We start from the raw sequence: 26,626 nt of genomic DNA, 5'->3' as shown, positions 1-26,626 counted from the left end.
ATTGGTCTCCGTGGCAAAATCTATGCTGTAAATTCTGTATAATATGTACAGTGCATTTATCAGGTCCAGAAGTGCTTCACAACTACAAGCATGTGTGGGAAAGTGATGGCATAGTGGTAATAATGGGCTAATAATCCAGACATTCTGAAGACACGAATTAATAATAATCATATAGCCATTGTCAATTGTCGTAAGTATCCATCTGGTTTACTAATGTCCTTTAGGGAAGAAAATCTGCCATCCTTATCTGGTTGTGGTTGATTCTTAACTGCCCTCTGAAATTACTTAATAAGCTATGCCGTTCCAGGGTTTTTAAGGATGAGCAATAAATGCTGGCCCAGCCAGTAATGGTCACGTCCCATGAACAAACAAAACAAAATCTGTGATTCATTGGTTGGCAGATGTGGGGTGAAGTAATTTCTGCTGCTGTGGGATTTTTCTTTTTATTCATTCGGGAATATTGGCTGAGCCAGTATTTATTATCCATCTCTAGCTTTACTTCTGGTGAGCTGCTGTCTTGGTATAGGTAGACTCATAAAGCCATTAAGAAGGGAGTTCCAGGATTTTAACCCAGCAACAATGAAAAAAAAATTTCTAAGTAAACATGGTGAGTAGCTTCGAGGGGAACTTGCAGGTTATGGTGTTCCCATATATCTTCTACCCTTGTCCTTCTAGATGGAAGTGGTTTGGAAGGTGCTTTCTCAAGAACTTTATTTAAGCACCATCAGATTGTTGTCCTTCCCTCGTCCCAGGAACAAGTGAAATCTTTTCAAAAATTGTTTTTTGTCTCTCATCAGAGGAATTACACCTGTCAATAATTTCCTAAAGAAGGGCTCACGCCCAAAATATCATTTCTCCTGCTCCTCGGATGCTGCCTGGCCTGCTGTGTTTTTCCAGCACCACATTTTTCAACTCAATAATTGAAAGGAACCAAAAAATCGTTATTTTTTGTACAACTTTGTAATTTTCCTCAATACCTCAGTTAGAATGCTTCATTATTTTTTTCTTTAGTTCGATTTTTACTTTGAACTAAGTACCATAATCTTCCAGTGGTTTATTTATTTTTGAGATCTGCAGATGTTTATGGGGAGGATTGGATTCTAGAGCTGAGGGCCTAACTACTGATATATGAAGGAAGTCAGATGCATACAACACCAAAATTGGAGAGCTCATAGTGGTTTGTAGAGCTGGGAATGGTGTCAGAGAGGGTACTGGTGAATCTATTGAGGAATTTAAAGACAGTTTCCTTTTACTTGGTGTACCTAATATAGTCAAATGCAGGAACACAATATTCTGAACCATTGCATCATCCTCTCAGAAAATGAAAGCATATGTGTATGTGCAATACATGTGCAGTGATTTACATTTTAGCTTTTTCCAGCAGTAAAATTACAAGGTATAATGATGCTTAATGTTATGACACAGGGTAAATCCCTCTGCTAATTTAAACTAGCCACATAGAAAAGATTCACCCAATGATGTAATCTGTTAAATTTTGAAAGGCAAAGATCTGTCCCAGGTCTATTTAAAGTAAAAATTAACTTTATTCTTTAAGTCCAACAGAGAATATTAAAACCAACAACTATTTACAACTTCTTTCTCTGAAACTTATCTTTTACCTCCCACTTTATAATACTAGTCCAATTAAAAAATCCCGATTTTAAGATTTACAAAAACAAATTCAACTTTCAAAACTAATCAGCTGTCGAATCTTCTCTTTGTATCTTCCTCTGCAGATTTTCCTCTGTTGTCTTTTCAATGTTCTGCTGTGCAAATGTCTTATAGACAGATACCTTTCAGAGAGCTGTTCTGCTGGCAGTCTGTACTTGTTGGTGGCTTGGCAGTTCTCCCCCTAACCATTCAAAATGTCTGGTTTTATACCCAAAACATCAGATTGTTTAATTGGTTTTAATATTATCAAAATATAAAATTCAAATTGGCTTGCATTTTGGTATCTTAGGGCAGCACGGTGGCTCTGTGGTTAGCACTGCTGCCTCTCAGTACCGGGGATCCAAGTTCAATTCCCACCTCTGGTGATAGTCTGTGTGAAGTTTGCACATTCTCCCCGTGTCTGCATGGATTTCTTCTGGGTGCTCTGGTTTGCTCCCACGATCCAAAGACGCGCAGGTCAGGTGAGTTGGCCATGCTAAATTGCCCATAGTATTAAGTGCATTAGTCAGGGGTAACTTGTAGGGTAGGGGACTTGATCTGGGTGGGTTGCTCTTCGAAGGGTCGGTGTGGATAGTTGGGCGGAAGGGCCTATTTCCATACTGTAGGGAATCTAATCATAATTTAAACTGGCCAGATTTGAATTTGTTTTTGTTTCATGGCAACCCAGATACTGCTAGCAGTTTTGACCAAGTGTTACATTGTTGCCTTGTTATGGACTCTGTGCTTTGTCTTTGCTACCTTTTCAACTCTCTTAAAGGTACAGTACCTTTACACCTTCATAACATTAACGTGTGGTGAACATTTCAAACTCTGAAAGTTAGACAGAAATGACGGTTATATGTTTTGCAGGTGGAACAAAATCGAATAAAGCTTCTAAATGACAAAGCTGTAGCCACATCGCAATTACAGAAGAAGCTTGGTCAAATGCTGTACCTCACAAATTTGGAGAAGGTGAGAATGATCATTTGATTGTGCAGAATATAATCAAAAGTACACCTGTTCTCACACAATAGGCCAGAATATCGAAGCTTTGCCTCAGCCTAGCACCTTCCAAATCGTAAGAGTTTGGGTCATTCCCACATAGGCAAATACTTAGACCTGTAGCTGTAGTACAGAGGCACCCCATACATGCAACACTCAAGAATTTGGGCAGTGGAGTTTTGCTCTCCCTAGGGCCACCAGGAAGTTATAACAGCTCTGGATGTCATTGCATCATTCTTTTTTTGTTGGTAGCTGTGTGGCTTAGGGCCATTACTGGAATGGAAGGTAAGGCCAACAATGATTTTCAGTAGTAGTTGATCCATATGGGGTCAGTGATTGAATTGGAATCATGAATATCAGAAGGCTCCTTACTTATTGTGCCCCAGATATCATTAGCCCTCTGTGAGCATCGGTACTTTTGAACCTACCAGATGTACAATTGACACAATGCACAGAACTATAGAAAGCCCTCTCCTCCCCTTTCAGCCCTGCCCCGTTCCCAACACACACACACACACACACACACACACACACACACACACACACACACACGTGTAACAACTAGATATGAGTGGGCAGAATAAAGCTTTCTCCCTTCTGTTCATTTGTGAACCTCCTCTCAAACTGCACCTCCTCCACAGCTGTTCTGCATTCCCCACAATCTTCGCCAGTGTCCTGAAATGATCATAGATAGGAGCAGGAGGAGGCCATTCAGCCCTTTGAGCCTGCTCCACTATTCATCATGATCATGGCTGATTGTCCAACTCAATAGCCTAATCCTGCTTTTTCCACACAACCATTGATGCCATTCTGTCCAAGTGCTGTATCTAGCTGACTCTTGAATACATTCAATGTTTTGGTATCAACTGCATACCGTGGTAATGAATTTCACAGGCTCATCACTCTGGGTGAAGAAGTGTCTCCTCATCTCCATCCTAATAGGTCTACCCCGAATCGTCAGATTGTGTACATTGGATGTATCCTCCTTGCACCTACCCTATCTAGTCATAGAGTAGTAGAGATGTACAGCTTGGAAACAGATGAGATTCCCCCCTCATTTGTCTGAATTCCAGGGAAAACAATCCTGACCTCGTCAATCTCTCCTCCTATATCAGTCCTGCCATCCCTGGATTCAGCCTGGTAAATCTTCGCTGCACTTCCTTGAGAGCAAGAGCATCCTTCCTTGGAAAAAGAAACCAAAACTGCGCACAATATTCTGGGTGTGGCCTCACCAAGGCCTATATAACTACAACAGTGCATCCATGCTCCTGTACTCGAAACCTCTCGTAGTGAAGGATCATTGGGTTAGAGAGCTGAGTTCCACCCACTGGAAGAGTTATTTGATCTATACAACAATTAAACATTCTTTAATTAAAGCTGGAATACTTATGAATTAAGTGCAGGAGTAAATCTGAGGCACTTGAGACAGCTCCACTATTTAACAAGACCATGGCTGATCTGATTGTGGCCTCAACTCCACTTTCTTTCCTTCCCTGATCCCTTTTGAGCCCTTTGTTAGTCAAGAGTCTGTCAGCCTCTATCTTAAAAAAAATTAATGATCCAACTATCTGGGGAAGAGAAATACTTAGACTTATGACATTTACCCTCATCTCTGTTTTCAATTAGAGACTCCTTATTTTTAAATAGCCTCCCTTGTTCTAGTTTCTCCCACAAGGAGAAACATCCTTTCAGCATCCACACTGTCAACACCACTTGTTCTTTTAAACTTTAATAGGTCAGGACCAACCTTTCTTCCTATGCCCCTCGTGCCACGATCAATTGAATAAACCTTCTCTGCATTACTTCTAATACAAACAGACCTAATATCATAATGATGACCATAAAACTGCCAGATTGACACACAAACACATCTGGTTCACTAATGTCCTTTAGGGAAGGAAACCTACCATCTTTACTTCGTCTGGGCTACATGTGACTTCAAAGCTGTAGCAATATACTTCACTCTTAAATGGCCGACAAATGACTGAGCAAGACACTCCGTTGTATCAAACCAGTATAGAAAATCAAAGAAGAATAAAACAAGATCAAGACACTCATCCTCAATCTTAGCATTAGATTTGACAAAGGCATACCTTGTCCATGTGACCTTACAAAGTCCTCCTCACCAAGAGCTGGTGACTTGTGACCAATTTGGGAGAGTTGTCCATTGGATTAGTCAGGTAATAACCTGACACCATCATACTCAGCAAATCATTCCTTACTGACAATGTCTCAGGCCTATCCATCACTATTTAAATATCATTAGCCGTTAAAGATTATTGACAAAAAGTTAGTAAAGAGATTTGTTTTTACTCCAGAGAGTTGTTGCATTCTGGATTGCCCAGCCTGAGCATATGTTTCAGATTGAGTAGGAAATTGGATATATATTTAAATGTAAAACATTTTCAGAGCGAAGTGGGAAAGCAAAGAAAGTGGGATTAATTGAATAATTCTTTAAAATGAATACGTGGGAATGCATCTGACCAGGAAGCCCCATGTGAGTGGCACTGATAGAGACACTGACTAGTAAATGGAGATAAAGTGACAACCGACAAAGGAACCACTAGGCGTCAGTCTTGTGATGGATTGCAATTCTATTTTCCATGTAGCACATTTTTTAAAAAAACACAGCGAATTAACTCTTTTCGAACTCCAGTTTTACTTCTTGCACAGTTTTCTTCAGAGATGGTTTAGTGTTTTGAAATCAGTGGACATTTACGACAAAAAAATGCTCTTTCAGCTGTTATGTCTGTGCCAACCCAATGCTAAGTTGTAGAAATATCTAATAGATGACTAATAATTCTGGAAGAAATAACTAATGTGATTGCATCTGGATTGTGAATTTAGGATGAATCAAATAATCTAAGGGATTAATGATAATCTGAGATGGAACACACAAACTGCTGAGTTAGTATTAATCCAAATGAATAGATAATCTGACACTTAGTCCTAATCAATGGAGCGAAGTAATCTGATAAAACCTTGCTATAGGAGCAGAATTAGGCCATTCAGCCATTGAGGCTGCTCTGCTATTTGATCATGACTAATGTGTTTCTCCACCCTATTCTCCTGCCTTTTCCTTGATACACTTATTAATCAAGAACATGTCCATCTCTGTCTTAAATATACTCAATGACTGTCCTCACAGCCCTTTGTGACAATCAGTTCCATAAACTCACCACCCTCTGGCTGAAGAGATTCCTCCTCATCTCAGTTCTCAAGAGTTGTTCCTTCACTCTGAGGCTGTGCCCTCAAGTCCTAGTCTGTCCTAGTATTGGAAATATCTCCACGTCCACTCTATCCAGGCCTCTCGTACGCTGTAAATTTCAATCAGATCTCCCTTCACTCTTTTCACCTCCATCGATTACAGACCTAGAGTCCTCAACCACTCCTCATATGACAAGTCTTTCATCTCTCGGATCAAACTTGTAAAACTCCTCTGGACACCTTCCAACACCTGCACATCTTTTCTTAGTTACAGAGCACAAAACTGCTCATGATATTTCCAAATGCAGCACCAGCAGTGCATTTTGAAATCAGCTGTTGTTTTCTAGCCCTCTTGAAATGAATGCCAACATTGCATTTGGCTTCCTAACTGCCAACTGAACCTGCATGTTAACCTTAAGGTAATCCTGAAATAGAACTCCCAAGTTCCTTTGTGCTACAGATTTTCAAAGCCTTTGCCTATATAGAAAATAGTCTATGCCTCTGTTCTTCCTCCCAAATGTTTAACCCCAGACTTTACCACATTGTATTCCACCTTGCCACCTTGCCAAGCATGTCCAAGTTCTTGGAAAGCCTCTCCGCTTCCTCAATACCACCTGCCCCCTCCATCTATCTTTGTCTCATCTGTAAACTTAGCAACAATTCCCTTAGTTCCTTCTTCCAGATAGGCAAGTGCAGCCCCAAAAAGAGGTAACCTGATCAGTTCGTACTCACCCAAGTATGAATTACAACAACAGCTGCTTTTTGGATTAAAAGAGGAGAAAGGAAGTTTTAAAAAAGGATAAACTAATAACACCTTTTACTTTATTTCAGTCTCAGGATCCATCAACAGGCGGTGTCAATCCAGATCCCTGTCCTATCTGTTCACGGCAATTAGGACAGCAGGTAAGTTAGTAGCAGGGTGTTTGAGGCTGCAGTATGTGTACATTCATTCAACACTTTCACAGTTAGGTTTCATATGAAACTTCTTTCATATATTTTAGGCAAGGTTTAGAACAAAAATAATGTCTAATTTTTAAAAAAATTAAAACTTCATACCTGTATAGTTCAGATGTTTTCACAATTCCATCAAATTTCTGAAAACTCTTCATCAGTAGTGAGTAGTGGATTCATTTTCAAAAATGGTTTGCTGATGACCAGTTCCCATGTCCTGTAACAAAAACAGAAATTGCTGGAAAAACACAGCAGGTTGGTCAGCATCTGTGGTGTGAAATCAGATTTACTGTTTTGGGAACAATTCTGAACAATACCACGTTGAGGGTGGTAGAAATATGGAATGCACTGCCTGAGAGGATGGAGGAGGCAGGTACTCTTATAACAGTTAAGAAGCATTTGGCAGAACGCTTAAAATGCGAGGGCATAGTAGGCTATGGACCAAGTGCAGGTAAACGGTATTATTGTAGTTTGGTGGTTGTTGGTCAGCATAAACATGGTGGGCCAAAGAGCCTGTTTCTGTACTATATGGCACTATGATGTATCCTTCACCCTTGGCTGACACCAGTCTGCACAGTAAAAATAGTCATGTTACCCTCTGGGTGTGGTTCACCCCTGTGATGTAGTGGCAGGATGAGTTACCAAAGTGGCTGCTAATTGACAGCCTGCCTCACTGCCCTTCAAACTATCTGATGGAGGAAGTCAAATTTCACCTCAGAAGCAAGAATGGTACGCACTGAGCCAAAACTGACCCCTATGTCAGGTTGTTGGAAAAAAATATACTAAAACAAACTGATTTCTTTATTCCGCCAACTTTTTGCCAATGCCATTGACTTTTCTTATTTTATTATCCAGCTTGTTTCCTTTCACAGTTCTCTGTTCTCTTCTCATTCGCAGTGGGCTGTACTGACTTGTGGACACTGCTTTTGCAATGACTGCATAGCCATTATAATAGAACAGTACAGTATTGGTGCTCGGCGAAGTGCTATCAAGTGTGCAATTTGCAGACAAACTACAGCACACAAAGAAGTCTCTTATGTATTCACAACTGAGGCTGCAAGCAAAGAAGATGAATTTCCCATTAAGGTAAGCTGTTTTAATCAATAAAATTTGTTTCTGCCAATATTGAGAGGGTTCTTTTAAAAACTATTTGCATTATTGTTAATTTATACATTCCAAGCAGAGACTAAAACAAGAAGCATGTCAAGAGGGAGCAATGATGAGCAAGGGAGAAGCAATTCCAAATCATATTGAAGATTGTAACTTTGCATTGTTTTCCATTTGTTCACCATTCACATACTGTATCTAATATCGTACTATGCCAAAATAATGACAGAAATGGTGATTTAGTACTTGTGTTTTGATAGTAGGGCATGCATGAGGGATTAAAAAGAGGACCCATGAAAAGGGCTTAAACTATCAGTTTCCCAATACAAATCTGAAATTTCCAAGCGTTTGATTTTATACATGTGTATCTACCTCAGTGTGGTTTGAAACAAAACCCCTCGCTGTTGCACATGCTTGGAGTAAAGTATTTCTGTTTTAGCATTTTAACGTCAGCACTAGTACCTTTAATTGCGTTCTAACTTCAGATGGTTTGTTTTGCTTTTGGACCAGTTTAGTCAGAAACCCATTGATTTGAAGACCAGCCTGCACTTGGTGTAGAGGTAGTAGCATTAAAGCAATAGCAACCACTTGCATTTATAAAGGTCCTTTGATGAAGAAACTGACTCCAATCCGCTCTACAGTGACCTAATCAGACCAAAATGAACATGGCTTCAAAGGAAGTATTAGTTTTGTCAGAGATGGGTCTAAAGAGGATGGAAGAGGAGAATACAGCAAAAAAAAACTGATTTCAGAAGTGACTTGTGGACTATGCAGCATGACCAGGAATGGAGGGCTGAAGGGAAGGAAAATAGAGTTGGAGGAATGGAGCATTCTGTAGAGCAGTCTGTGTGAAACAGGAGTTTGCAAAGGTAGAAACAGCATAGCTATGACTACAATGAGAATTTTTATTTCAGGCACTGGTGGATTAAAAGCTAATGTAGCCGTGCTCGAGCAGGAGTAGACAGCAGAATGTTGTATAAGCTGAAGTTCATTGAAAACAGAACATAGAGACCAGCCAGGAAACAATGGAATAGTTGAGCCTGGAGGTGAGAAATGAGGTGAAAGCCTAGTAGTATTACCAGTAGATTATTAATCCAGAGAGCCAGGTAATGTTCTGGAGACTCATGTTTGAATCCTACCATATGGTGGAATTTGAATTTAATAAAAACTGTGGAATTAAGAGTGTTAGGGTGACCACGAAACTTTAACTTGTCAGTGAAGAACCCATCTGGTTCACTAATGTCCTTTAGGGAAGGAAACTGCTGGCCTACACGTGACTCCAGACCAACAGCAGTGTGGTTGACTTTTAACTGCTCTTAGGGCAGTTAGGGATGGGCAATAAATGCTAACCTAGCCAACAATACCCGCATCCCATGAGTGAACAAAAAAAGATTTCAAAGAACAATAGTTGAGCTGGGAGGGGCAGAGGCTATTATTGTTATGGAGGTGAAAGTGTGATGAACAGGATGTGGAGTTTAATAGGAACGAGGAAATTGCATGAAATGAGTAGCTTTGTTACAGAATCACGCTGGGAACAAAATGCAAAGGCTCTAGCCTTGAAACTGAATAAAAGAGGTTGTGGTTCATTTGACACTGAATGTAAGACGAGGAGTCACCCAACTTTGAGGCAGTATAGAGGGGGAAGGGGCTGTGGATTGAGGGAGGTAGAACTTGTTAATGCAATTAATCTCAGATTCAGAAGTTTAACATCTGATAGTTGACTTCGGTCATTTCTTCATTAAGCTTTGAATTGTGCATTCTGTTTCAGGGTAGCCATTCTACCAAAGTGGAGGCTGTGCTCAGGACATTGAAAAAAATCCAGCGGAAGGAGCCTGAAGCTAAGGCCTTGGTCTTCTCTACGGTAGGTTTTAACAACCCAATTTTGCAATTGTTACTTAACAAGACTGAGTTTCAGCTTCACGTTCTTAAGGATTTTGTGCACTCAAAGAAGAAATTTCCTTCAGAAAATGCAGGGTGAAAGTTTCAACTTAAGTCGACTGCTACAATAGAATAGTGCATTTATTATACTGATCATCTATTGCATCCGCTGCACCCGATGTGGCCTCCTCTACATTGGGGAGACGGGCCGCCTACTTGTGGAATGCTTCAGAGAACACCTCTGGGACGCCTGGACCAACCAACCCAACCACCCCGTGGCTCAACACTTTAACTCTCCCTCCCACTCCACCGAGGACATGCAGGTCCTTGGACGACTCCATCGGCAGAACATAACAACACGATGGCTGGAGGAGGAGCGCCTCATCTTCCGCCTGGGAACCCTCCAACCATAAGGAATGAACTCAGATTTCTCCAGTTTCCTCATTTCCCCTCCCCCCACCTTGTCTCAGTCGGTTCCCTCAACTCAGCACCGCCCTCCTAACCTGCAATCTTCTTCCTGACCTCTCCGCCCCCACCCCACTCCAGCGTATCACCCTCACCTTGACCTCCTTCCACCTATCACATCTCCATCGCCCCTCCCCCAAGTCCTTCCTCCCTACCTTTTATCTTAGCCTGCCTGGCATATTCTCCTCATTCCTGATGAAGGGCTCTGGCCCGAAACGTCGAATTTCCTATTCCTTGGATGCTGCCTAACCTGCTGTGCTTTAACCAGCAACACATTTTCAGCTCTGATAACGTGAAGGCTTGGACAAATGATCAGAGACATGAGCTTTCCTCCCACACTGGCAGTTAGGAATATTCAATCTATTATTAATTCAATAAAATACTGATATCAGAAGTGTGACCATTAAATTATTGGATTATTGAGAAAATCAAACTGGTTCACTCATGTAACTTAGGGAAGGAAATCTGCCATATTAACCCGGTCCGGACTCTCAGTAATGTGATTGACTCTAGTCTAACAATCTAATATGCCATTTATAAAGAGACCCCACCAACACCTTTTCAGAAGGTATTAGGGATAAACAATAAACTTTGGCTGTTCTAGTGATTCCATGAATTTAAAATAAAGCTTCACTGCCTGATCAGTTACTTGGTGCAATAGAGTATCTACGCTCTGGAAAATTCCACTTCAGCAGGTTGAGCATGTAGTGAAGACAAACATTCTACACTGAGGTAAAAGCAATGACTGCAGATGCTGGAAACCAGATTCTGGATTAGTGGTGCTGGAAGAGCACAGCAGTTCAGGCAGCATCCAACGAGCAGCACTGTCAGAAGTGCCAGACTTTGGAACTGATTTCCAGTTTGCCGCCTCTGGAAGGATGTGAAAGATCCCATAACATATTTTGAAGATGACCCAGTCAATTTTTTCAAAAGTATACTTTATTCTTAAAAATCATCTGTAAGAACAAATATTCTGACTCCTATCTGTACAGTCTTTGCAAGTGGGGAGTAAAGAACAACAAAATATTGGAATTTTGACATTTCTCAGGTCCATCTTTGATGTCCAGATGAAGTTGAAGATGGCTTGGTGCCTACTAAAATGCAGGTTCAGGGAATTGGCCAGGCATTCACCACATGCAGCAACTGACAGTAACTCACACATGATCACCAGGCTTTTACTCAAAATAGGAAACTCCCATAAGCTCAGTTTCTGCCTCAGTATACTTCTCCCAGGTTTACACACACCCCAGCCCCTTCAAACCATATTCCCAGCAGTTTGAGGTAATCTGTTCTGATGGTGAAGGAGATAACGGATTTAGCAGGATGTTGTCCCTCATGCCTTTTTAAAATATTTATCCTCTCACCTTTAAAATATGCCACCTAGTTTTGAACTCACCAACTCTTCGGGAAAATACACCTGCCATTCACCTTATCTGTGCCCCACGTGATTTTATAAACCTCTATAAGGCAACTTTCAACCTCCTACGCTGCAGTGAAAAAAAATCCTAGCCAGTTTAGCCTCTCCTTATAACTCAAGCCCTCCATCCTGGTAAATCTTTTGAGGCCAGTTTGAACTGGGTGCAGTTGCTCATGAACTTGCATACTGACAATGGATCTGAGCAGAAAGCAGTGATGTAATCCATGTACAGGGAGGCTTTGACCTGCAGGCTTCTGCTGCCTGCAGTAGTCATCCTTCTCAGACTCTTATCCTTCCTGGTGGTCTCGGCAAATGTTTCTATACAACACAGAAACCAAGTAGGAGGGAGAATGCAGCCTTTCCTGACCCGGCATCTGAGTGGGAAGCTTTCTGATTCCCACTTATTGACTACTGCACTAACAATGTTCATATAGCAGTAGGATCCAGTTAGAAATTCCCTTCCTGCTCCCCATTTTGGAGAGCATGTCCCTCTTGAGGATGTGCAATAGACTGTCAAAGGCCTACTCCAGGACTAGGCTAATGAGGCAGGTGTTCTCTCCCCTGCCCTGATGAGCCTGAGGCTTTCCAAGAGATTCCTGTACAGTACAGCACAGTTTGGATCTATATGAATCACCAATCTCAGAGCAGACCTGACCTCGTTAGCAATGACCTTGGAAACAATTTTTTTTCCTACATTTGAAACATATACTTTAACCTTAAGAATCATCTATAAGTACGTACAAAGGTTCTAAATCATACAGGTCGTCTTTGCTGTGAACAAAGCAAAACATCAGAATTTTGTCATTCCTCAGAGCTCGTCTGCAGTTGCAAAAAACAAAGATCTTTTCTCCTTATGCAGAAAACTTTCCTTTTGAGGCACCAAGAGGGTCTGACAACTGAACAAACCTTCATTATACTTTGGCAGGAAGATCTTAACCAATAGTCTTTCCCCACTGCTCCTTGGTGGCATCTGTCCTGAGCTGGCAGTTCTGGATTGTGGACTGTGCCAGTCTGCAACACTGTCAAGGTCAACTCTTTAAACTAGAAAACCAACAATTTTCAGGCAGACCATGGAGCATCTTTCACTGCGTTGATGATCTTCCAGGCACAGTTGATATTTGTCTCTGTGTGTGGCCTGGGGAACAGCCCATAAAGCACAGAGCCCTGCGTTGTGAGCTTTTTAGATGAACCTCAACAAAAGTTACTAATCATTTCCCGACCTTCTTTGCAAAGGCGCATTTCAGAAGGAGATAAGTGACAAGTCGTTTTCCTCTTAGAGGGCAGCATGCAGAGGTACATAATGCCGTGACATGCAGTGCCCTTCTCACCACCAGCCAAGCTGTATCTTGGTACTTGTTGCAAAGTTCAGGTGATGAGACATTCTAGAAAATGACTTTTGACAGTCTGCCCAGGGAACCGTGTGATAGGATTGGTCCTGCCCTTTTTTCACAGGATTTCAAGATGGCCATGTGCTGACCACTTCCTGATGGATTTGTAGTCAAAGGTGTTTTTCTTTTCAAATTTCACCCTGAAGGACAGGTGTCTTGTTCCCCTATATTATGACAGTAACTACATTAAAATATTCTGCCTTGGCTGTAAAGTGTTTTTAGATGCCCTGAGGATGTGAACAGTACTAAATAAATGCCAGCATTTTAAACCAAATATTAAGTATGTAGCAAGAGAAGGTCAGGCCTGTAAATGCTGGAAATCAGAGTCAAAAGTGGTTCTGGAAGAGCACAGCAGGTCAGGCAGCATCTGAGGTGCAGGATAATCCTGTTTAGTGCATGAACCCTTCACCAGAAATGAGGGGCTTATGCCTGAAACGTCGATTCTCCTGCTCCTTGGATGCTGCCTGATCTGCTGTGCTTTTCCAGCACCACATTCTCGATTAAGAATGCAGTCCCCATTAACTTAGGTATATGTAAATACATAAATCTATCCTGTTCTGTCTGTCAACAGTGCATTCTGTTACATGTAAGACAGTATTTTAAGTAGTATGATTTTGATCAAGGTTCATCATTCGCAAGGTTTCAATCAATTGCTCTTTCCTAATTTGGATTTTGTGCTGTTACTTTTGCAGTGGCAGGATGTGTTGGATATAATTGGGAAAGCCTTGTTGGACAATAACATGGATTTTGTTCAGATCAATGGATTTCACAGGTTCCAGGTAAGGGAAGACTTAGTTATTTGGAAATTATTGGCAAATGTCAATTCCAATGACCCAGAAAATGTGTGTCTGACCAGGGGATTAATTTGAAATGAAACAGTATTAGTTCTAATCACTGGCCATGCTGGCATTTATTGATTGAGCCCAGTTGCCTGTTTTTCTACAATGCTTAGGCTATGATTATTTCAGAAAACAGTTAAGAGCCAACCATACAGATGTGTGGAATTGATTTTTGCAACAATCATAACCGCTTCAGGCTCATTTCTAATGCTATCAGCATTTACATTCTGAGTTTATGAACTGAATCCAAACACAAGGTCTTGAATTATTTGTCTAGTCCTCCAGTTATTAGTCCAATAACATAACTACACGACTCTATACATTCCCTGATATTTTTAGAAACCTTTCTCACTGGAGTTCTGTGACAACTAAGAGAGGCTTCTTTTATTGGAAATTTTACTACATTCAGATACAGAGATTTAACATGTTTTTTTGTTCACTCATGGAATATGAGTGTAGCTGACAAGGCCACCAATTATTGCCCATTCCTGGTTGCTCTTGAGAAGGTAGTAGTGAGCTGCTTTCTTGAACCACTGCAGTCCATTGGTGTTGAACATTGTGCAGTCATCAGGGAAATGCCCACTTCTGACCTTCTAATAGACGGAAGGTCATTAATGAATTAGCTGAATATGGTTCAGCCTAGGACAGTACCCTCAGAATTCCTGCTGAGATGACTGCCCTCCACCAACCACAACCATTTTCCTCTGTGCCAAGTATGATTTTAAACCAGTGTGGAGGTTTCCCCTCATTTCCATTGATTCCAGATTTGCTAGTGCTCATTGATGCCACACTTGGTCAAAGTGGCCTTGATGTCAGGGCAGTTAAGGGTCAATTACAGCGTTGTAGTTCTCAAGTTGCATGTAAGCCAGACCAGGTAAGGACAACAGTTTCCTTGCCTAAAGGTGGAGACCATTTAGCCCTTCAACCTTGACTGGTCACATTTGAAGCTCTTCCTCTTGTTTGTGTTTTACTTGACCCTGTTTCCTTGTTGGGCCCAATTTTATGCAATACCTTTCCCTCTTGAGGCCTGGTTTTCCATGATCCCTTCCCTTTTAAGTTTTTTTTTCAAGCATTGTTTCATTTTTCTGCATTCTCCCCAAATGTTTTTATTTGTAGAGATATGATGGGTTACTTTCAACGAAGGTGTTTGTAGTTACTGTTTCAGATAAGACAGTGTATGCAACTTAGAAAGTGGTACAACATCACATAATGTTAAGCACACCAGAGAATAAATGAAGTGGATTATGAAGTGAGAAGTAAGCTTTGAAAGAATCACTGTGGTTAGTGATCTTGAATGCAACAAAAAAATTAATCAACTTAACTATATGTTCACATATATACAGTGGGCCACATGTGACAAGGTACCAGAGGGTGTCCTAAGCGCAAGAAATGGTGCCCAACAAGAATCAGTATTTTCAGGTATTTGTGGGCACTTTCTACCAGAAGGCATGTCAATAGCTATACCAACAAGTCAAAACTTTTAACAGAAGGATCTTGGGTACAGTACCAGTGCACATCAGAGACTTTTAATAGTAGAGACGATCCTGAAAATCACTTTATCAAACATTACAGTGGAAAACTTCACTCCTGCCATCACAAGATAGGAAGTTACATCTGGGCCATTTTACCAACATAAGTGGAGGTGATTTAATGTGTATAAACTGGAGGCTCTAACACAACATTCAACTGTAAAATGGTTCTATTATCAGGACCAGTGATAACTTCCTTTTCACCTAGTTGACAAATGTGTAATTATATCTTTTCAGGAGAATCTGTCAGCTTTTAAATACGATTCCAAGATCAACATTTTGCTCCTGCCTCTGCATACAGCATCGAATGGCTTAAACATCATTGAAGCTACCTATGTACTGTTGGTGGAACCTATTTTAAACCTTGCTCATGAGCTACAAGCAATAGGGAGAGTGCATCGTATTGGGCAAACAAAGTAAGCAGTAGTAAATAATAACATGACGATGTACTTTTCATATTAAATATTTTTGTCGTTCAATAACCCTTTTCATGCGAGTGTAATCTCAGTGAAGAGATCCTCTTTGTGCTTCAAATTCTTTCAGAAGTACTTCACTGAAGTGTCAGCCCAGATTTTGTTTACACGTCCAACCAAACAGGCAGATGGGATCCTGTTTAATGTCCCACTCAAAGAACAGCACCAAACAGCAATTCATCACTCCCTCAGCACTTCTTATGTGCAGGTCTCGATTAAGTATTTAAGTCTGTGGGTGGGGCTATGAAGCCCTGATCTTGCGACAAAGAAGCAAGAGAGCTACATTGAACCAAGAATACACCTGTATTATGTGGTCAACTTCTTGGTGTTCCTGGCTGAAACAAACCTCTGTATCAGGACATTTTGTCTTGAGTTCTTACTTTCTAGTAATTTTAAATTGATGATCACTGATAGCTACAAGAAGTAGACTTTACCCATTCCCTTTAGTGAAACCTTTCGTGATTGTGAAAATCTCAACTAAATTTCATGTCAGCTTTTTAGTACATTGAAAACAATCTCAAGATTCTCAGTTGTCTTTTCATAACTTTAAATTTCCAGTGCTGCCATCCTGATAAATTGATGGCACAAAAATCTGTGAGGTCTGTGTAAATAATAGTGGGTCTTACCTTTGTCCATTCCACCTAGCCCCAGGTGAAGACAAAGTTTCAAATCTCAGGAATGGGCATCATTTACATGTTTGGAGTAAGTTACTTTCACTACAAGATTGATTTGCCTTCAAATCTAGCGAGTAAAAAGTGAGGACTGCAGATGCTAGAGATCAGAGCTGAAAATGTGTTGCTGGTTAAAGCACAGCAGGTTAGGCAGCATCCAAGGAACAGGAAATTCGACGTTTCGGGCCAGAGATGAAGGGCTCTGGCCCGAAACGTCGAATTTCCTGTTCCTTGAATGCTGCCTAACCTGCTGTGCTTTAACCAGCAACACATTTTCAGCTTCAAATCTAGTAAACATTTTAAGCACTTGTCTTAATATCACCTTTCCCAATTTCTACTTAAGTGGTTTATTGTCTGTGAAGTTAGGGGATTTTCACCAAGTTAGAGATACCTGGATGTTTTTTAGCAGTATTTGGCCACATCTACTATGGCACATCCTTTTAAATTATTAACTAAAGCATGATTAACTGTTAACTTGCTTCCTTATCTGTGGAATTATTCTCATGGCTTTGCAATGTAAAATGTTTGTCATTAATGTTAATTGACTGTGTAAGATGGCTCCTCCTAACTTCCTATTTGAAGTTAACTAGAGTATAACTTGTGTCTCTTTTCCTTTTAGCCTAATTCTCACCAGTGCCAAATAGATTGTCATGGGGCTTTTTTTAAATGTACATCATTTTATAAACTTTTACAACACTGAGGTGAAGCCTACTGTTAATCAAACCAAACACCCAAAAATGCTCACTTTGCCTCATAGTTTGTTAAATTACGAGTGACAGAGAATCCCAAATTCCACTATTTAAAGAAAATAACATCAATTTGTTCTTGAACTCTACAAGTAAACATTAAACAACAACTATTCACAACTCCCAGCCCTCTTTCTCTTAACTATTTATTGTCTGCTTCCAACTCTATAACAATATGCTGTTCCAGTTAGACACTTAGTAAAATTACATCAACTTAGTAACTTAATTACAAAACCATTCAGCAGCTGTTGTTTTCGGTGTCTGTCTTCTTCCAGCTGACGATCTCTCTGGGCTGTCTTCTTTCTTTTACTACAAGCATGTTTCATGTAGAAAGGTAACTTTGATAGAGAGTGTTTCAATGACTTGGGTCTCTCACCATGGCATTTACTCTGTCTGATTTTCAAAATGCCTGCCTTTGTTATATCTCCAATATTGGACTGTCTCATTGGTTCGCTATTAGCAAAACCCTAAATTTAAAAGCGATTGGATTTTAGTATCCTGAGGCATAATTTAAAGTAGTTAAATTCGAATTGCTGTCAAAACAGAAATCAACTCAGGTATTTATTTCACAGCCAAACATTACATATTTTCAATTTTCCAGTACATACTTGAGACTGCTCTTGTAAGCTTTCAGTGCAAAACAGCATTCTCTCTCTCTTAAAAATATGGTACATACTTTCAACTTCATAACAAATCAAAGTTAAAATTGACTTGAAAGTAAAAGAAGAAGAACTTGCATTTATTTTGCCTTTCACAACCTAAGGACATCCCAAAGTATTTTACAGCACGTGAAGTACTTTGTAGTAACTGTTGTAATTTAGGAAAGAATTACATTGTTCTTAGAATTTTACTGAACATGGAAGTAATTTGGTTCAGTGCTGTTTCTCTGAAATCTGTGCACTTGATTACACTTTGCAATCTATTAAATAGTTTTTAAGTTGTGTTAAGTTTCTTTAGATTCTCGAGAAGTGAAATAAAAGCAAAGTATTCTGGATAATTCAACAGGCCAGGTGGCATAGATGGAAAGAAAAACAGTTAACCTCAGAATTGTTAAAGTGACACCACTCTCAATGGTTATCATCTAACTTGGGAATAAAAGGATTATTGAACTGATCTGACATATGAACCTCAGGTCCTTTGTGCTACTCTATAAATGCCATTCAGTGTATGAATTATTTCTATTTATATAATCATCTTTCTTTCTCTTTCTAGGGCAACTGTTGTTCATAGATTTCTTATTAAAGGAACAATAGAGGAGAGGATGCAAAGTATGCTTAAAAGTACTGAGAAAAGGTGTGTTCAATTTCCAAGTTACAATTATAATTCCCATTTTGTAACGGTTCCAAAATTGTTGAAAGATTAAAATGAGACAGTTTCTTTTACAAAGATTTTAGCTTATACGGTCAGACAATAAATACCATAACTACAAAAGGCTAAGTATACTGCACCAATTAACTCACCTCCTTTCTCTCCAAAGTATGTCCATCATGTACAAGACACAAGTCAGGAGTGTGACAGAATACTCCCCACTTGGATGAGCTAAGTTCTAACCACACTCTAGAAGCTTGACACCATCTTGAACAAAGCAGCCTGCTTGATTCACTTCCTATCCACGAACTTCAACATCAACTGTATAGTGACTCAGTGGTTAGCACTGTTACCTCACAGCGCCAGGGACCTGGGTTCAATTCCAGCCTCAGGCGACTATCTGCCTGTGTGGAGCTTGCACACTCTCCACGTATCTATGTGGGTTTTCTCCGGGTGCTCCGGTTTCCTCCTGCAATCCAAAATTGTGCAGGTTAGATGAACTGGCCAGCTAAATTGCTGAAAGTGTTTAGAGATGTGTAGATTAGGTACATTAGTCAGGGGTAATACAGGATAATAAAGTAGGGGAATGAGTCTGGGTGGGTTACTTTTTGGAGGATCAGTGTGGAATTGTTGGGCCAAAGGGCCTGTTTCCACACTGTCGGGATTCTATGATCTATGAACTCACGTACACTATTAGCAGTGTGTATCATCTACAAAATAGGGTCCAGTAAATCATCAAGGCTTCTCTAGTACTTCGCTGGGTACGTCTATAAGTCACATCATTTTGAACTGATGCTGTACTGCTGCTCCTCTCGTGTTTGAACTCCCTTCCTAACAACACTGGGCTTGTATACCCTTGAGTTTAGAAGACTGTGAGGGGATCTGATTGAGACCTATAAGATTATGAAAGGATTGAACACTCTGGCAGCAGGAAACATGTTTCCACTGATGGGTGAGTGCCGAACCAGAGGACGCAGCTTAAAAATACGGGGTAGACCATTTAGGACAGAGATGAGGAGAAACTTCTTCACCCAGAGAGTGGTGGCTGTGTGGAATGCTCTGCCCCAGAAGGCAGTGGAGGCCCAGTCTCTGGATTCATTTAAGAAAGAGTTGGATAGAGCTCTCAAAGATAGTGGAATCAAGGGTTATGGAGCTAAGGCAGGAAGAGGATACTAATTAGGAATGATCAGCCATGATCATATTGAATGGCGGTGCAGGCTCGAAGGGCTGAATGGCCTACTCCTGCACCTATTGTCTATAACAACTGGAATATCCTCATATTACAGCAGTTTAAGGAGACCGTTCATCATCATCTTCTCTAGGGAAATTACCCACTTCCATAAACAAATAATTTTTTTAAAAATCAATGGAAAAGTTATCGTCTGCTTTCATGGAATTATTTTCATTTGAGTAACATTGCCTTCAGTCTCTACCACAAAGCCTCCTAATTTGTCCTTTTCCTCATTTAACATCTGAGGGTGAACCATTCTGCTCCCAACCTTGGTGTTCTATTTGACTTTGATGTGTTGTTCTAGTCATATATCTGCTTCATGCAAAGCCTGTCTCCAACTCTGTAACAGTGCCAATTTATATTTGTGCCTCAGCCTATCTGCTGTACATTCATCCATGCCTTTGTTGCCGCTGGATTTGACTATTCCAGTGCTCTCTTGGCCATCCTCACTGGGGTATGGATGTCCAGATATCAGTAGATTTTTGGATGTTAAATAAATCAAGGGATAAGGATATGATGTCAGCTGTGGTTCAGTTGGTTGTGCTGTTATTCCCAAGTCACAAGGTTTGGGGTTCAAGTTTCATTCCACGACTTGAATATAGAAATCAAGGCTGGTACTGCAGTACAGAAATGAAGGAATGCTGCACTGCTGGAGGTAGTATCTTTTGTCTGAATTTAATGTCACTAATGTCCTCAGGTGTTGTAAAAGATTCCACGACAACAGGAGAAAGATTCTTGGTGCCTTGACCAACATATATCCCTCAAACTTTGAAACTCTGATAATGAGCAGATCTTTATTTATTGATGTTGGTTGACAGATTAATAGTATTTGGGACATAGAGGAGAACTCCCTGCTGTACGATGGGATTTTTTTTATCCCTATCTGGGAGGCCAGACAGAACCTCAGTTCAATGTTGCATCAAAAATCAGATCACTGATAGTGAAGTGCTCCTTCAGTGTGCTATTTAAATGAGGTGCTCCTCGGTGTTTATATTTATCCCTCAGCTGGCATTCAAAACAAGTTATTTAGCCACGTATTTGATTTCTGTTTGTGAGATCCAGTTGTGCCCATATATTAGCTGCTGTATTCCTTGCATTATGATCAACTACACTACATTGGCTGTAAAATGTATAATAGTATTCTGAGGTTGTAACAGGTGTGATAGAATTTTTTTTTAATTTCCACATTATTTGATGATTAAGAAATTAATGAGATTTTTTTTCTTTCTGAATTGATCTTTAGTCACAACAAGTCTATGATTGTACAGTCGGAAGCATCTGCCCTGACTGTGGGGGACCTGGCAGATCTCTTCTCAGAGGAAGAGCGGACTACTGATGAATGAACAAGGATTATCAATGTATACACTGAAGATGAATAACATACGCCCTCTGCTTTATTATCTTCTATGGAGTCTGAACATTATACAGAAAAGGGCTTGAGCTTCACTTGGACAATAGGGAAATGTAAATAGATCAGAACCAGTGGTGTAATCTATTTAAGGCACAAGAAATTCTACTCGTGTTTATCAATAAGCTCAAATTCTAGAATGTTAAATATAATAGGGAATGACTAGTAAGATGTTCAATGCTGTGTGAAGGACCAAGGTCAGGTTTGAAACATTGAATCAGAATGGGAACAGTCGAACAATGAAACAGTTGGCTCAAAGTTTGCTATAGCAAGACATTAATGGCATCTGCCATTTGTTAGATACACCCCTGCATCCTTCAGCACAAAACACTTCTGTCCACTAAATTGCTAGAAATGCAAACTGGTAATGGTGTACTAAGAGAAATAGGGACCTGAATGAACAGGGCCTCTGCTTAATGAATCAGCTGTATAACTGGGAAATAAACATAGGAAGAATTGCAGAAGCCATGTAAATTAAAAGGTAAATTCATTGTTAAATCAGGTACAAAAGAGAAATATAAGGAAAGAAGGATTAGATTGAGAGAGAGAGAAAAAAGGAGGCAAGGAAAGGAAGAAAAAACCTTAATTTCAAATATGCTTTTTTACTATTTTCTTCAAACCTGTCATGCTTGAAGGGATGAGATTCCACTGGTATTGGTTAATTTTGGGTGCCAGAGAAGTAAATTGGCAGCAATTACCCCTTAACACATTAACAGATAGTTATGTTTAAAATCCATAGAATCCCTAAAGTGTGGAAACAGGCCACTCGGCTCAATAAGTCCATACCGACCCGTCGATGAGCAGACCTGTCCCCTAACCCTGTGTTTTCCGTGGCTAACACACCTAACCTACACATCCCTGTACACTATGGGTAATATAGCTGGCCAATCCACCTAACCTGCACACCTTTGGACTGTGGGAGGCAACCGGACCACCGAGTGGAAACTAATGCAGACACTCGGAGAACATGCAAACTTCACACAGACAGTCATCCAAGGATGGAATTGTACCCAGATCCCTGGCACTGTGAAGCAGCAGTGCTAACCACTGAGCCACCAGACTTAACTTGCTATGGTGAGTTCAAGGGGCAAATGGATGTATCTTTTTAAGAAAAGAAGGGAGAGCTAAATTCAAGATGTTATTGTGATATAACTAATGGCAGAATCAACCAACCTGGACAGTAACTCTTGAATATTTACGCTTGAACTTGCATCGGTTCCTTGTTTGCAATTATGCCATTTATGCATTATTTTCTCGGCAGGTCCTGCCATATGAAGAATGTCTGCAATGAAGCTGAAAATAATATGAATATAAAATCAATTCCAATTTTAGAAAAAAATCAATCAAATTGGGGATCTCCAGCTTATCAATCTGAGCGTCACTGGACTCGAAATGTTAACTCTCTTCCTATAAATGCTGCCAGACTTCCTGACAACAAATTCTGTTTCTGTTTCAGATCTCCAGCATGTGCAATTCTTTGTTTTATCTCCAGATTATTGTTGAATAATGCAATAAGAGTGTTTGGAGAGTGGAGAAATGAACTTTGGTCAGACAGTTTGGGTCGTAGAGGGTAGAATTTGATTACAAAATGTATGTGTTGGGTGAATTTGGAACTCTGGTTGAAGAATCAGTGGACTTTGAAAATGATTCACTATTATAGGAATAAATGAATAGATGGTTCCCTCCAATCCCTACATCATCCTGACGGGAACTCGATTGTAGTTCCTTCACTGTTGCTGCGTCAAAGTTCTGGAACTCCCTTCCTAACAGCACTGTGGGTGTGCTTGTACTAGATGAATTGCAGCAATCCAAGAAGGCAGCTTATCACCATCTTCCCAAGGGCAACTAGGGACAGACATTAAATTGCCAGTAAAACTCCAATTCCATGAGCAAATCTAAAAGGAGACAGTGTCTTGACAGTAGAACATTTCAGAACTGTATTCAAGTTGTGACCTAGATTATGGTCAAGACCTGAATCATTGCTTGAATCCATGACCTTCCAACTCTGAGGTAAAAGTGCAGCCATGTATGCCAGCTGACATTCAAATACTAAAGAGAATGGGCTTTGACATGAGAATTTAGATAGTGGAGGCCATGAGTTGTTTTCATGAGTTGCATTTCCACACAAGATTCAAATGTAAAAGCTCAAACAGTAAAATTGATTGAAGAGAATTCTTGTTGAGAAAAAAGGGACCATAATTTCATTTGACAGTCCATAATTGAGATGCCACCTCAGCAGCACTAAATAATAATGGTAGAAGATTTCCTGCTTTTAATCAGGCAGCGCTATTTGTAATATGTTTCCTGAATGGAACTGTGTAATTCTTTTTCCGTATTTAGAAGATTGGAGATGTAAAATAATTATTTTACCTATTAATACATAATTTATGACACAGTTTGGGAGAAATTCCTTCTGTTGATATTTTTAACGGACATCTTCCTGTGGCTTGTCAATGAGATTTCCTATTTTGTACTCACTCTTGCTTTTGCTAAGTTATCAGTGGAAGCTGTTTCATTCCTCAGTACATTATTCATGCAAAGACCACATGTTGCTTAATATACTTCAGTTTCAAAATTTGAATAAACGGTTTCTGTATGATTTTGTTTTCAAACTGTAAAGAAATCAGTGAGCAAGTTAGTTTAAGGTGAGCTTTTTCTTCAGCTGTTCATGTTTTGGAACTCCAAAACATTTCACAAAGATTTCAGGATTAATACCTGGATGAATATGAAGTTCTTATGAGTTTTTACTCTCAAATCTGCAGCCGATACTCTGAAATATCAAAAGACATTGAAGCTCTAATCATTGAAGATGTAGATTTTATACCTTTGAGCTGAATTGAACCACACTGCAAGAAACATAGACTTTAATTTATTTAGCAGATTTTCACAACTTTACGGCATCTGAATGCATTTGACAGCTAATAAAGTACTTTTGAAGTGGTGTTGTTGCGATAATGTAGAATATATAAAAGCCAGTTTGTGCTCAACACGCTCCTGCAAGCTGCATTAAAAATAAACATCATTACAAGTGTTCACTGAGAGATGAATATTCCTCCACAAAGGCCACAAACAGATTTTCCTTGCTATTCAAAATATGTGATTTTTTGCACTACTCAAGAGGGTAGACATGGCTATTGTTTAAACGCCTCATCACAAAAGACACCATCTCTGACAGAGGAGTGCTCTGTCAGTATTGGAGTGTCTGTTTGGATTTTGTGCTCAAGTCTCTGGAGTGGAGCTTGAATTTGCAGCTCTGATTCCAAGGCAAAAGTCCGACCTATTCAGCTATGGATGGTGCATTGTGAGGTTCCAAGGAGGTAAGGTACAGTATATTGTTGAACATGGATTTTGTGTTAAGTCATGCATTATATCTCCACCTGAACTGTCGAGTATGTGAAGTGTCAAACTTGTAAAATATTTATGCAGCCATAGTAACCTTTATAAATGCAAGAATTGCTGAAAATCTTTTCAAAGCTTTTTCTTTGGCATTCGTTTGGATAATTTGTGGAGAGTGTGCTAATTGTTTGGTAAGTGGTCTCAGGTAGAGGCATTGCTATGGAGAATGCACTCATTAATGCTGATCGACAGTTAACTGCTCAGTGTGATGTCAAATATGTAAACCATACCATCAATCAGCCTTTGAAATATATCAAAAAATATATGGCTTTTTGCAAACAAGGAATGTACTCATTCTGCCTGCACTGGCAAAACCTACAATGTAGTGTCTGACATTAGATGTCATTCTGTAATTAGCCAATACAGGTTACTTGTTGGATAATTTTGAGTGTGCAAGGACGTATGCTGACAACCAATTTAGGATTGTCAGTTGGGCTCACAATGTGGTGCACGTATATGTACTATAGAGAGCCCTGTTCTTTGACAGAAAAAACATGTACGTGCATTGTACTTACTTCAATTCAACAGATTGCCCTGACAAATGGGGCAGCAAATGGCTATGTCCTGACCAATTAAAGGCAATTTACCTGCTTTAAAACTTAAACAAAGCCTAGTAGTTAATTATTTTTTCCTTTTTTATTTTTTTTCTTCTGTTGTGTGTGTGCAGGTGTTAGATACAGTGAAAGATAACAGATGTACAAATCTTTATTCAGTTTCCACCATCAGGAAGAAAGGACACACCAGGGTGGCCAGTGACAAGCAGTGTCCTTCTCAGAGGGATCTCCTGTTAATTTCTTTTTAACTGAGGAGATTCTAAATCTCCTGGTTATATATTCTTTTTTTAGTTTTCTTTTTTTAGTTTTCTTTTTTATATAACCCCTACACTACCATCTAACTGCAGTAGTGCTTATATTTTTCCCAGAACCCATGATATGTGTGTGAGACAGTGAAAGACAAAAGGTGTACAAATCTTTATTCAATTTTCACCACCAGGGGAAAAAAAAGGAAATACTAGGATGGCCAGTGACAAGCAGTGCCCTTCTCATCAGGAGGCAATGTTGCGTGAAGCCTGGTAGTTAACTAATAATCACCACTAACAGGAGCATTCTCCATGGTAATACCTTTGCCAGTCAGAGTCCACCTGCCAACCAAATCCATTCTCCTCTCCCTTGAAGTGAAACCCTTGCAAAATGGCCTAGTGAATGAAAGATGAACAGCTTTACCAAACCTTGTCTTTATTGTTGCAGTATTCAAGTTCTGTGTCAACAAATGATCGTAAATGCAAGTCTTTCTACCTTTACCATTCTTTCCAATTTTTTTTAAAAAAGTCTTTTGATCCTATGGGAAATTTACTGAATGCCTGCAGAGAATTTTTAAATGAATGCTGACTAATTTTATCCCCCACCCCATCCCAAACGTCCTTAATGCCCTCTGGTAATTTTACAATAACAGCACAAGGGAATAATGCAGACATTCAAAACTACAAGAAATGCCAGTTACAAAGAGTAAATCTGAGATGGAAAGTCCCAATGAAACTTCACAAAATATACTGTCTGTGGGTTTTGCTTTTAATTTCATTTAGGATGTTAAAGACTTTCATCACCACGTGCAAGGCTCATCGACAAAACTAACGTTTCATTTTGGTCCATTTTAAGCAATGATTTCCTCAACACTAATTTCCTCATAATGGAAAATTCTCACTATTTTACCAACCCTTACTGACCTCTTTCCCAAGGATTATCATAAACCTTGCCCTGTAAGCTTTTTAGAGAGCATTGAATTGCCTCACCGTTTCATAATAAACTGTATTTTGTAAAAGAGATTACTTAGTGACGACCTCATAACAAGCCATTTTTAATAATAGTCATAGAGATGTACAGCATGGAAACAGACCCTTCAGTCCAACCTGTCCATGCCGACTAGATATCCCAACCCAACACCTGCCAGCACCCAGTCCATA

General features: G+C 39.8%; 1 protein-coding gene across 1 annotated transcript in view; it reads left to right on the top strand.

The window, feature by feature from the left end:
* shprh (SNF2 histone linker PHD RING helicase) overlaps positions 1-25,229 on the top strand; it is a 112,575-nt gene extending 87,346 nt beyond the window's left edge. Inside the window, exons 24-31 of the mRNA XM_060852229.1 lie at positions 2,521-2,622; positions 6,691-6,762; positions 7,708-7,896; positions 9,686-9,778; positions 13,758-13,844; positions 15,671-15,849; positions 18,536-18,616; positions 21,106-25,229. Of these exons, the coding sequence (XP_060708212.1) occupies positions 2,521-2,622; positions 6,691-6,762; positions 7,708-7,896; positions 9,686-9,778; positions 13,758-13,844; positions 15,671-15,849; positions 18,536-18,616; positions 21,106-21,205 (903 nt within the window). The 3' untranslated portion in view covers positions 21,206-25,229. The remainder of the gene's footprint in view (positions 1-2,520; positions 2,623-6,690; positions 6,763-7,707; positions 7,897-9,685; positions 9,779-13,757; positions 13,845-15,670; positions 15,850-18,535; positions 18,617-21,105) is intronic.
* The last annotated feature ends 1,397 nt before the right edge of the window (positions 25,230-26,626 follow it).

This window comes from Hemiscyllium ocellatum, chromosome 3, assembly GCF_020745735.1.
Source record: "Hemiscyllium ocellatum isolate sHemOce1 chromosome 3, sHemOce1.pat.X.cur, whole genome shotgun sequence".
NCBI lineage: Eukaryota > Metazoa > Chordata > Chondrichthyes > Orectolobiformes > Hemiscylliidae > Hemiscyllium > Hemiscyllium ocellatum.
This window is presented reverse-complemented; position numbering and strand designations above follow the sequence as displayed.